The sequence below is a fragment of the Canis lupus genome, chromosome 1 (genome assembly GCF_011100685.1).
Source record: "Canis lupus familiaris isolate Mischka breed German Shepherd chromosome 1, alternate assembly UU_Cfam_GSD_1.0, whole genome shotgun sequence".
In the NCBI taxonomy this organism is placed as follows: Eukaryota; Metazoa; Chordata; class Mammalia; order Carnivora; family Canidae; genus Canis; species Canis lupus.
The window spans coordinates 100,825,876-100,838,183 of record NC_049222.1 but is presented as its reverse complement, the minus strand read 5'-3'; the positions used below and the strand labels follow the sequence as shown (position 1 = coordinate 100,838,183).

The window sequence follows — 12,308 nt, the reverse complement described above, 5'->3', positions numbered from 1 at the left end:
CAGCCTTTTTTTTTTTTTTTTTTTTTTATGCCTACATACCCTAACTTTCTTTATTTATTTTATTGGAGTTCAATTTTCCAACATATAGCATAAGACCCAGTGCTCATCCCATCAAGTGCCCCCCTCAGTGCCCGACACCCAGTCACCCCCACCCCCACCCCCGCCCCCGTCCACCTCCCTTTCCACCACCCCTTGTTCGTTTAAGGGCAGCCTTAAAGAGATTTACACTGGCTGTCTTCCTGTCCTCCACTATTATGCATAGCCAGTAAAAGTCCAGAAGTCAGTGCCAGACTTCTCAAATCCCAGAAGTAGTGCACTATAGGTGAGGGTTCCCTGTTTTGGCCACTAAGCTGACAGTGTAGAGGAGCCGAGACCTGTCGGAACCCAGGTGGCAGATTCATGTTGAACCAGGAAACCGGACCTTCCTGTGTATCTCCCAGTCAGCAACTGCAAAGGATCTTTCTGACATGGGAGCCCTCAGGTGGAGAGGGTGCTGCTTGGCCCGAAAGTGGATCAAAACAGGCACAAGGTCAAGAGGGATAGTTCAAACCAAATGCCAAAGTCACCACCTGGAGGTAGCAAACAAAAACCGCACCAACACTGACCCCAGGGCAGCTCCAGGGGCGCAGCAGTTTAGCGCCGCCTGCAGCCTGGGGCGTGGTCCTGGAGATCCCGGATCGAGTCCCACATCAGGCTCCCTGCATGGAGCCTGCTTCTCCCTCTGCCTGTGTCTCTGTCTCTCTCCCTCTCCGTGTGTGTGTCTCTCATTAATAAATAAAATCTAAAAAATAAATTAAAAAAAAAAGAAAAGAACACGGACCCCAGATCTATTCTAAGATAGGCTTCACTTCCTCCCACACCCTCCTGCTCCCAGTCCTTCCAGGTCAGGGGGAGGCGGGATGCGACCCCAGCGCCTGCCCTTCCCAGGCCCAGAAGACTTCCCCTGAGACAGCTGACGGGAAACAAAGCCCAGAGCAGTTTCCTTTGGGGATTAGTCGTCAACTGTTACAGAAAGAGAAGGAATTAAATCACTTGGAGGCTAGCGCTCTGCGGTGAGAAATCCTTCCCCGTGTACTGGATGGGATGGCAGGAAACAACTCTGTCAGGTGGGCACAGCAACCTTGTCTTTACTAATGTGAGACCAGCCTGACTTACAGTCACCCTTCAGGGTGTTCAGGCAGGTCCCTCCCCTCCAGCCTGTCAGGATTAATGTCTCCTGCCTGTGAGGCTCCTGGACACCTCCAGTCAGCTCACAGTCCCCAAATCTGCTGTCTGCCTGGGCTTGTAAAGGTAAACACATGAACAAAATCAGAAATCCCTAGGAAATGCAATTACAACATAGCACTACACATGTATTAAAAGAGCTGACCTTAAAGACTGGCACTACCAAGTATTGGCAGGGGCTGGAGATACTGGAACTCTCAGACATGCCTGGTGGGAATGCAATAGTGAACAGCTTAGATCCCATTTTGGCTCTTTCATGAAAATGTTAACTCCGGCCTACCTCTGCCTTTGGCATTGCACTTTGAGATTTAACATAAGAGAAATGAACCCTCTATCTGCATAAGGAATTATAATGAAAACATATAGAGGGGTTTGTTTGTGGAAGTCAAAAGCTGGAAATAAGCCAAATGTGCCAAATGCTCTAATGAAATAGATCAGTAGGGGTGTAAATCTGGAGAAGAAAACAGTACTGTTGACTCAAAGGGACATATATGTGAAACGTCAGAGCCGAATGACCAAAGAAAAAGGGTGTGAGGGCACTTGGGTTGCTCAGTCGGTTAAGTATCTGCTTTCGGCTCAGGTCGTCATCTCAGAGTCCTGGAATGGAGCCCCACATCAGGCTCCCTACTCAGTGGGCAATCTGCTTCTCCCTCTGCCCCTACCCCAATTTGTACTCTAATAAAATCCTAAAAAAACAAAAAAGAAAGAGGGTGAGAACTCCAGCCTGAGGAGGAATGGTTTATTTAAGAACTTCAGGACAGAAGCAAACCTTTGGCAATCTTAACAGAAGTAGAACTCCACACCACCACTGGCAGTTAAGACCTGCATTTACAGCCCTAGATGATGGGGAGTATCTGGGAGAAAACCTGGGAGATGGATGTTTCAGAACAGGTGTCTGCCATAGTTGTATAGGATACTGTAAGAATGCTGGCAAGGCAGGGTTACAAAACTACATCCCTAGCCTATGAAATCTCCTGTTTTTATCCTTTCCTTGCCTGCACCACAACAGCCTTGACATGTAAGCACCAGAGAGAGGATATAATTCAGAGACTTTTGGATAATTTTATGACAATGACCTCTGTTACACAGGATACCTGTGTCTGAAATTAAAGAATTTCTGTGCACACTGATCCTGCCCAGCCAGTCACTATATCTGTGATACATTTTTATAATAGATACATTCCATAAACAGGCCTGATGACTCCTCTACTCCCTAATTACCCAATCATTTAGATTACCAATTAGAGTTTCCCTGCCTCTGTGGTACAAGTGAATACTGTACAAAGGTCACATGGATCCTCTGAAGAATCTGAGTTAGAGACTCCACTCAACAGTGCAGGGCACTATGTGGTATCTGCTGTGGACAAGCTTGTCTCTACAAGCACTGGAGATGGTCTCAGCTGCTCCCTCTTCAGGGTGACCCGTGAACACGCAAAACTTCCTGGCATCTAGAACACAAAACCCAGATGTGGCCCCTAGGAGGCTGTATTAACTAAAACTGATGTAACACAGTACCACACTCTGGGTGATTAGACAAGAGAAATTTATTTTCCCACAAATCTGGAGTCCAAAAATTGGACATAAAGTGTCATCAGCAAGGTTAGTTTCTTCTAAGGCCTCTCCTTAGCTGGTAGATGGGGATTCCCTGTCTTCAGATGGTCATCCATGTGCACCCATATCCTCATCTCTTATCATGAAACCAGCTAGACTGCCTAAGAGTCCATCCTAATAACCCATTTCAACTTCATGATCTTTTTTAAGATGCCATGTATAACTATACTCACATTGTGTGGTACTGGCAGGTTACAACTTCAAAATAGGAATTGTGGGTGCACATTCAGCCCATCAGATAGGTTGTTAGAGTTAATGCAAATTCCCCAGGATGGAGAACAGTAAAGATGTACATATGTAGGTATTCTCCTCTCTGAGGCACAATAAATTTGTGATGCAATGAAATCTGTTCACTCCTAAGTGCCAGCAGAGCCCAACTCTGCTTTCCAACCACTCCTTAAAATGGATACAACTGGGCAGCCCCGGTGGCTCAGCGGTTTAGCGCACTTTCGGCCCTGGGTGTGATTCTGGAGACCCAGGATCGAGTCCCGCATCTGGCTCCCTGCATGGAGCCTGTTTCTCCCTCTGCCTGTGTCTCTGCCTCTCTCTCTCTGAATCTCTCATGAATAAATAAAATCTTAAAAAAAAAAAAAAAGAATGGATACAACACCTACAATTAAAGGTAATTAAATAAAAAGACCTATTAATGCATAAACCAGAGCAACAAGTGGCATCCAATTCCTCTATTACTGACTTGGAAGCTTCATTAATGCTTTAATCCAAAGCATTAAAAGACCAACAAAGTCCCTAAGGGATTTAGTCTTCCTGTGCAAGTAACCACCCAGGACACAGATCAGGTACTGATAATCAAAACTAGGTCACATGCATGACCAAAATTAGAAGGAAACGAAGAGGGCAGCCCCGGTGGCGCAGCGGTTTAGTGCCACCTGCAGCCTGGGGTGTGATCCTGGAGACCTGGGATCGAGTCCCACGTTGGGCTTCCTGCATGGAGCCTGCTTCTTCCTCTGCCTGTGTCTCTGCCTCTCTCTCTCTCTGAATAAATAAATAAATAAATAAATAAATAAATAAATAAATAAATCTTTAAAAAAAAAAAAAAAAGAAGGAAATGAAGAGGTCCAATTACCCATAATTTCCATCAGCAAATGACAACACAAAGACGTCAGCACTGTTAAGCATATTGGGTAGTGACTAATGTATATTATCAGGATCATCCTGGTGGCAGAGGTAAAATGACTTCTGCCACAGAATATAACAGTGACTTCTAACAATAACTTCAAACATATCAGAACGCAATATGCACATTCTGAATTTTTCCCAAAAGGCTAGAACTTACGGACAGTCAATTCACTGTGGACATTCAGGTAAACAAAGCTGAATTCAAGAAGGTGATGGACTCATAAAGGTTCTCCTCTAGAGATACTAAGCAAGGAAATATCAGTTTCTATGCTATTTTAAGTCTTTCTGCAGTGTGAACTCTCAAGTGGGGGAATGAATACAAATAACTGGCTAAAGGAATTTTGTTATTCACCTACTTATGAGGCTTCACTCCAGGGTGAATTCAGATTTTTATGAAACTATATCTTTAAATGATCTCCCAAGACACTACATGCTAATCCTATTGCATTAGAGGACAGGGATTCAACAAATCAATTTTAGTGAACATAAACATTCGGTTCGTAATATCACCCACAAGGACTTTATTTACTACGGACTTCCTCATGTTGAAGGAGACTGAAGATTTAGCTGAAAGATTCCCCACAATACCAGGACCCCTAAGGCCTGTCACCACTGTGAACTCTGTGATGATGGCCAAGAGCACCGTAACTAATAAAAGATTTCCCACATTCACTGCAAGTGAAAGACTTTTCCCCTGTGTGAATTCTCTGGTGTTTTATGAATGTTGACTTGCACTTCCAAGATTTCCCACATTCATTACACTTATAAGGCTTTTCACCTGAGTGAACCTTTATGTGTACATTGAGGCTATTTCTTCTGACAAAGGACTTGCCACATTCACTGCATTCATAAGGCCTTTCCCGAGAGTGAACTCTCTGGTGAGAACGGAGGACAGAGCGAGCGGTAAAAGATTTCCCACATTCACTGCACTCATAGGGCCTTTCTCCAGTGTGAAGTCTCTGGTGGTCACGGAGGACAGAACTAGTGGTAAAAGATTTCCCACATTCACTACAGTCATAAGGACTTATTCCAAGGTGACTTTGACGATGATACCGGAGGGCACAGCTATGACTAAAAGACTTCCCACATTCATTGCACAGATAAGGCTTTTCTCCTGTGTGAATTCTCTGGTGTTGGATGAACGTCGACTTATAGTTCAAAGATTTGCCACATTCATTACATTTATAAGGCCTTTCACCTGAGTGAACCTTAATATGTACATTGAGGCTATTTCTGTGGAGAAAGAACTTGCCACAGTCATCGCACTTATAAGGTCTTTCTCCTGTGTGTACTCTTTGGTGAGAACGGAGGGCAGAACTAGAGGTAAAAGATTTTTGACATTCATTGCACTCATAAGGCCTTTCTCCCGTGTGAACTCTCTGGTGAGAACGAAGGACAGAAGTAGCAGAAAAAGATTTCCCACATTCACTGCATTCATAAGGCCGTTCTCCTGTGTGAATTCTCTGATGTTGAATGAATGTTGACTTACACTTCAATGATTTCCCACATTCATTACATTTATAAGGTTTTTCACCTGAGTGAACCTTTAGGTGTACACTCAGGCTATTTCTTCGGACAAAAGACTTGCCACATTCACTGCACTCATAAGGCCTTTCTCCAGTGTGAACTCTGTGATGATAATGGAGGGCAGAACTTGTGGTAAAAGTTTTCCCACATTTACTACACTCATAAGGCCTTTCTCCAGTATGAAGTCTCTGGTGATCACGGAGGACAGAACTAGTGGTAAAAGTTTTCCCACATTCACTGCACTCATAAGGCCTTTCTCCAGTGTGAACTCTCTGATGAGAATGAAGGACAGAACTAGTAATAAAAGACTTCCCGCATTCACTGCACTCATAAGGCCTTTCTCCTGTGTGAATTCTCTGGTGTTTAATCAACGATGACTTACACTTCAAAGATTTCCCACATTCATTACACTTATAAGGCCTTTCACCTGAGTGAACCTTTCTGTGTACTTTGAGGATATTTTGTCGGACAAAAGACTTGCCACATTCACTGCACTCATAAGGCCTTTCTCCAGTGTGAATTCTTTGATGATAACGCAGGTCAGTCCTAGATATAAAAGATTTCCCACATTCATTGCACTCATAAGGCCTCTCTCCTGTGTGAATTCTCTGGTGTTTAATGAATGTTGACTTAAACTTAAATGATTTCCCACATTCATTGCACTTATAAGGCCTTTCACCTGAGTGAACCTTTATGTGTACATTGAGAGTATTTTTTCGGAGAAAGGACTTGCCACATTCTCTGCACTCAAAAGGCCTTTCTCCTGTGTGAATTCTCTGGTGTTTAATGAATGCTGACTTACACTTCAAAGATTTCCCACATTCATTACATTTATAAGGCCTTTCACTTGAGTGAACCTTTATGTGTACATTGAGGCTATTTCTTCGCAAAAAGGACTTGCCACATTCATTGCACTCATAAGGCTTTTCTCCAGTGTGAACCCTCTGGTGAGAATGGAGGACAGAACGAGCAGTAAAACACTTTCCACAATCACTGCACTCAAAAGGTCTTTCCCCTGTGTGAGATCTCCGATGATAACAGAGGGCAGACATAGAGGGAAAAGATTTTCCACAGCCACGACACTTATAAAACCTTTCTCCAGGTTGAACTCTATGAGTAATCGACACTGAGCTACAGCTATAAGATTTTGCACATTCACTGCACACATAACTCTTTACTCCATGATGCCATCTCTGGGGATGAATGAGGACAGTTTTGGGACCTAAGGATTTCCCACATTTGCTACACGTGTATTGCCTGGATCCACTGTGAGTCTTTCCATGTTCACTCAGGGTTGATCTTTGCCTAGAGTATTTTCCATATTTGCCAAACTCATGATATCTTTCTCCAGTATGAGATCTCTGGTGTATAGCAAATAATGATTTGTACCTGAATGTTTTCCCACATTCATTACACACAAAGCACTGTCTTCCAGGGTGGACACCCTGGTCCTGAACATGGGGATGTTTGGGACTAAAGGCGTTCTTGCATTCTCCCCAAGGATAATGACTTTTTCTGCTTTGTAAAGTTGCCCTGCACTGTGTGATGGTGTTTGGCTTCTCCTCACTCGCAGTGGCCTCTTGCCGCAGATGTCTCGAGCCAGACAGGAAGTCCTTCTGAACTTCCCTACAGGTAAAGGACTTTCCTGAATCATGGATTCCGCAGCTCTTCACGTCACAGGCCCCATCCACACCGTTTCTGCATAGTGTTTCTCCCACGTGCTGCTGCTGTTCAAACTTTATACTGAAATAAAATCGTTTCCCACATGCTCCGCACCTCAACAGTTTCTGGCTGTTTTCTTTTCCCTGCTGCTCAGCCAAATGGAAAATGTCTCTCAAGACTGGACCACACATCTCACAGGGGTGGGTCTTCTGGGAAGTCAGAGCTACCCTGGGCGTCCTGGTCTGTGACACACCTCCAGAAGCATTCTGTTCAATGGGTGCCTCCACAGCCTCTGCTCCACAGCAGCAACCTGAACGCAAAGAAAGGCTGGTGAAACATGTGTGTTTTTTTGTTTTCTTTTAAGGATTTTATTTATTTATTTATGAGACACAGGGAGAGAGGCAGAGACACAGGCAGAGGGAGAAGTAGGCTCCACGCAGGAAGCCCGATGAGGGACTCGATCCCAGGACCGCAGATCATGCCCTGAGCCAAAGGTAGCTGCTCAACCGCTGAGCCACCCAGGTGTCCCGAAACATGTGTTAACTAAAGTGAAGAGGTGAGCCCACTCACCTAGGCATTACTGACTGTACAGTCTGTTTTTACAGACAAATGAGATGGAATTTATTTGAATGAGAGGTTGCTGTATATTCCTGGGCCCAACTGGTCAAAGTATCATGGAAAACACACTAGAAAGATAAAAAACTAGGGTATGACACAAGGAACAAAGGGTCTGCAACTTGTTCTCTGCCCAAAGGTTTGTGTAGGACCATTGCTGCTGCTGCCATTTGGCTGAATAGAGGCTGCAGGAATATATAATTACAAGAAATTTGCTTTCGTTCAAGGTCAGCTTACGGGCATATGAATATCTCATGACAAAATTTTCAGAGGTGAATGTTGAACTACACAGAAATAGCAGTGAGAGAAATGGGTGAGATGTGGAGGCCTGAGGAGGATCAACAACCCTTCCATTGGACATTATGGAATTACCAGGGAGTAGAACCCAGAAGTCCACAGATTGTCAACAGCAAGGAAGGAAAGAAAGAAATGAAGTGTGGCCATTGGCAACAGCACCAAACTCTGGTCAAAAAAACCAAAAGGTGCCCAGTATGATCTAAACACAATCCTAATATCGTACCTTCTCCAGCTCTATTCACCAGAAACAGGTTCCCCTGAGGCCACCTGGTCATGTGAGAAGCATGTCCATACCATGTTACACAAAGGCCTCTTCCCTATAAGCCCTAGTTGAGCAACACAGGGTCCCAGGCAATACAAATACTGTAGGAAAACAGGCCAGCTGAACCACTAAGACTGTCCTAGAGCCACTCAGGACACAAGAAAGAAAAACACCCTACACGACTGATGTCAGCAGGATGGTGGAAAAGCAGAAACCATCCTTTACCCCAACAAAAATCAATTCAACAGCCATCTATGAATGACATTAACCTCAGACAGCTCAAGAGCCCATAACACTGACTAGAACACAGTGGAGCATAAAAGAGGGCATAAGCACACAGAAAAGATGGCTGGAGACTGTATGAGCATAGACATGCAGGGATGGATAGGAAATCAGTCTGAGGCTATCTCCATCACCCATAGCACAGGTGCTACCGCAGTCCCTGCTCAGCAGAGAATCCTACTGCCTGCTCCAAAGAGAACACTGGCATCTTTGGCCATCCAGATAACTAATATCTGAAGCCAAAGCAATTTGAAAAACAGGATCAAGCTGAACGCAGCACACTTCTGATTTTGAACTATATTACAAAGCTATTCTTCTCAAAATATTAGTGTGCTGGCATAAAAACAGACCAGTAAAACTGAATAAAGAGCCCAGAAGTAAAGCAATATATATACAGACAAGTAATCTTGACAATTAGGCCAAGAATCTATACTGGGGAAAGAAGAATCTCTTTATTACTTTAGTGAAATCTGAATATCCAAATTAAGACACAATGTAACTGGATCCCCATCTTACTCAAGGAAATGAACTTAAAACTGATTAAAGACTTAGACATACGATCTCAAGCCCTAAATTTCCTAGAAAAACATAGGAAAAAGCCTCCTTAACCTTATTCCTACCAATGAATTTTTGAATATGACATCTAAAGCATACATGACAAAAGCAAAAAATAACAAGTACAACTATATCAAATTAAAAGTTGCAGCAGAGCCAAAGAAACACAGAAGAGAGTGAAAAGGATGTATAAGTGAGTAACACTTGCTAACAATCAGGAAAAATCAGTGAAATGAAAACTGAACCACAAGATATCACCTTCTATATGGTTCAATTACTATTACCAAAAAGACAAGAGGTAACATGTTGGTCAGGATGTGCAGAAAAAAAAAAACACTGAATACTGCCACCTAGAATGTAAATAGGGAAGTCATTATGGAAAGTATTAGGGAGGGATCCCTGGGTGGCGCAGCGGTTTGGCGCCTGCCTTTGGCCCAGGGCGCAATCCTGGAGACCTGGGATTGAGTCCCACGTCAGGCTCCCGGTGCATGGAGCCTGCTTCTCCCACTGCCTGTGTCTCTGCCTCTCTCTCTCTCTGTGACTATCATTAAAAAAAAAAAAAAAAGGAAAGTATTAGGGAGACCCACAAAAACTTATTATTATTTTTTATTTTTTAAAAATATTTTATTTATTTATTCATGAGAGAGGCAGAGAGAGAGAAGCAGGCTCCATGCAGGGAGCCTAAGGCAGGAGCCAAATCGCTGAGCCACCCAGGGGTCCCGACCCACAAAAATTTAAATTGCAACTATATATAGTCCATCATTGCCATTTCTAGGTATGTATCCCAAGGAAACAAAATCAGTATCTCCAGAAAGTATATGAATATGAAAATCCACTGCAGTATTGTTCACATAACCAATATATGGAAACATGACCAAGCATGTGTGAGTGTTTATAGTGACAAACATGGGGCACCTGGATGACAGTCTGTAGAGCATCCAACTCTTGCTCTCAAGATAGTTAAGTTCAAGACCCACATTGGGCATGGAGTCTACAAATAAATAAATAAATACTATCTAAACAAATAAATAAGCGACAAAGAACATTTAGCACACACAGGGCAGGAATAGTCATCCATAAAAGAGTGTACAGGGGCAGCCTGGGTGGCTCAGCGGTTTAGCGCTGCTTTCAACCCAGGGCGTGATCCTGGAGAACTGGGATCGAGTCCCGCGTCAGGTTCCATGCATCGAGCCTGCTTCTCCCTCTGCCTGTGTCTCTGCCTGTCTTTCTCTCTGTGTGTCTCATGAATAAATAAATAAATAATCTTAAAAAAAAAAGAGTGTACAGGAATATTCAGCCATAAAAAAGAAGGCAACAGTGCCACTTGCCGTAAAACATATAAATCTGGAAAACACTATGCTAGGTCAACTAAGCTACACAACAAAATACAAATTCTGTATATGGACAAAGGCTAAAAATCCACTTATATGGATATTCATCAAGAAAAGAAATAAGTTAAATTCCTAGAAATAGGAAGCAGAATGCCAGAAGCTGTAGACTGAGGGAAATGGGGAGATGTCAGACAGAAGTACACCCTTTCATTTACAAGATAAGTTCTGAGGATCTCATATACAGCACGTTGACTATAGTTGCTAATATTATACTATACACTTGAAATTTGCTATATTTGCTATAAGATATATTAAGCTTTCAAACCACCGGGAAGAAAAATGTAATTATGTCAATTGATGCTGTGTTGATTAGGTTCATTTTGTTAATAATTTCATAATATTGGGGCACCTGAAGGGCCTAGTCATTTTTTGTTTTAAGATTTTATTTATTTACTCATGAGAGACAGAGAGAGAGGCAGAGACATAGGCTGAAGGAGAAGCAGGCTCCTCACCAGGAACCCGATGAGGGACTCCATCCCACCCCAGGATCATGCCCGGAGTCAAAGATAGATACTCAACCGGTGAGCCACCCAGGCATCCTGGCCTAGTCAATTTAACGTCCAGCTCTTGGTTGGTTTGGAACTGACGTCTGGGTTGAGAGATCAAACCCTGCTGAGGCTCTGTGCTCAGCTGAGTTTCTATCTCCCTCAGGTGTCCCCCACTGCCTCACATTTTCTCACTTTCAAATACAAAAATAAACTTAAAAAAACATTTTCATATGTATTAAGTCATTCTGTACTATAATTTCAATAGTTAATATCTCAAAAAAGCTCATGGCAGGCAGGTAGAAAAGAGATGTGAACACTATAAAAAGATCTATATAGGACAGACTTGAGAAGTAGCCCATGGTCCATTTAAGAAGTAAACTTGCCAATCCCCGGGCCAAAGGACAACACTCAACTACTGAGTCACCCAGGCATCCCTCATTTTGTTAATAATTTCATAAAGTAGGGGTGCCTGGTAGTGCAGTGGTTTAAGCATCCAATTTCTTGGTTTCTGCACATGTAGTGATATCAGGGTCCTCATATCGAGCCCCACCATAGGCTCTGTTCTCAGCACTGAGTCAGCTTAGGCTTCTCTCTTCCTTTCCTTTACTCTCTGCTTGCACGTGCAAGTACACACACTTTTTCCCTCTCATTCTCTCAAATACATAAATCTATAAAAAACTACACCAATCTTATAAGGTATATCAAAAATTATCATATAATGTAATTTCACTGATATAATCTTATCTGTCAATAATATCTTAAAGCTCAAGGAAAGACGAAGAGTAGAAGAGATGTAAACGCCACAGAAAGAACCATAGAGGACACTCTTGAGAAGTAGCCCATGGTCCACTTAAGAAATAAACATGCCAATGCCCGCAGTTTCAGGCACGGGCAGGCACAAGGAAATGTCACCTAAAACAAGGCATCAAAAGCCGGGCCACAGAAATGGCACGGATCTGAACACATGTACCCAGCTGGGCAGAGGGCAAGCCAGGTGCAATCCATCAGCCTCATTGCAGGACTACTGACCTCCAATGTCACCCTCAGGGTTCAGTACACAGGGTACGGGGACTGCAGGGCAGAGGAAAGGGCACACCAACAACTCAGAGCTAGCCACAAAAGCAACTACCCAGAAAGCTGGGGAAGCAAGCAGTGCCCACAGGCCACACATGAGAAGGACAAACCATCCCCTGGAAAAGAGAGGAGGGGGATGTGGAATACAGAGTCTACTACTCCAGGTGAATGAGGACGGTGAAG

General features: G+C 43.4%; 1 protein-coding gene across 3 annotated transcripts in view; it reads right to left on the bottom strand.

Annotated features, from left to right (window-relative positions):
- Positions 1-4,464: 4,464 nt before the first annotated feature.
- Positions 4,465-12,308, bottom strand: part of LOC102152670 (zinc finger protein 665) — a 30,322-nt gene continuing 22,478 nt past the window's right edge. For all 3 annotated transcript variants that reach the window (XM_038527457.1, XM_038527459.1, XM_038527458.1), the window contains exon 5: positions 4,465-7,471. In XM_038527457.1, coding sequence (XP_038383385.1) covers positions 4,569-7,471 — 2,903 coding nt within the window. In that variant the 3' untranslated portion in view covers positions 4,465-4,568. The remainder of the gene's footprint in view (positions 7,472-12,308) is intronic.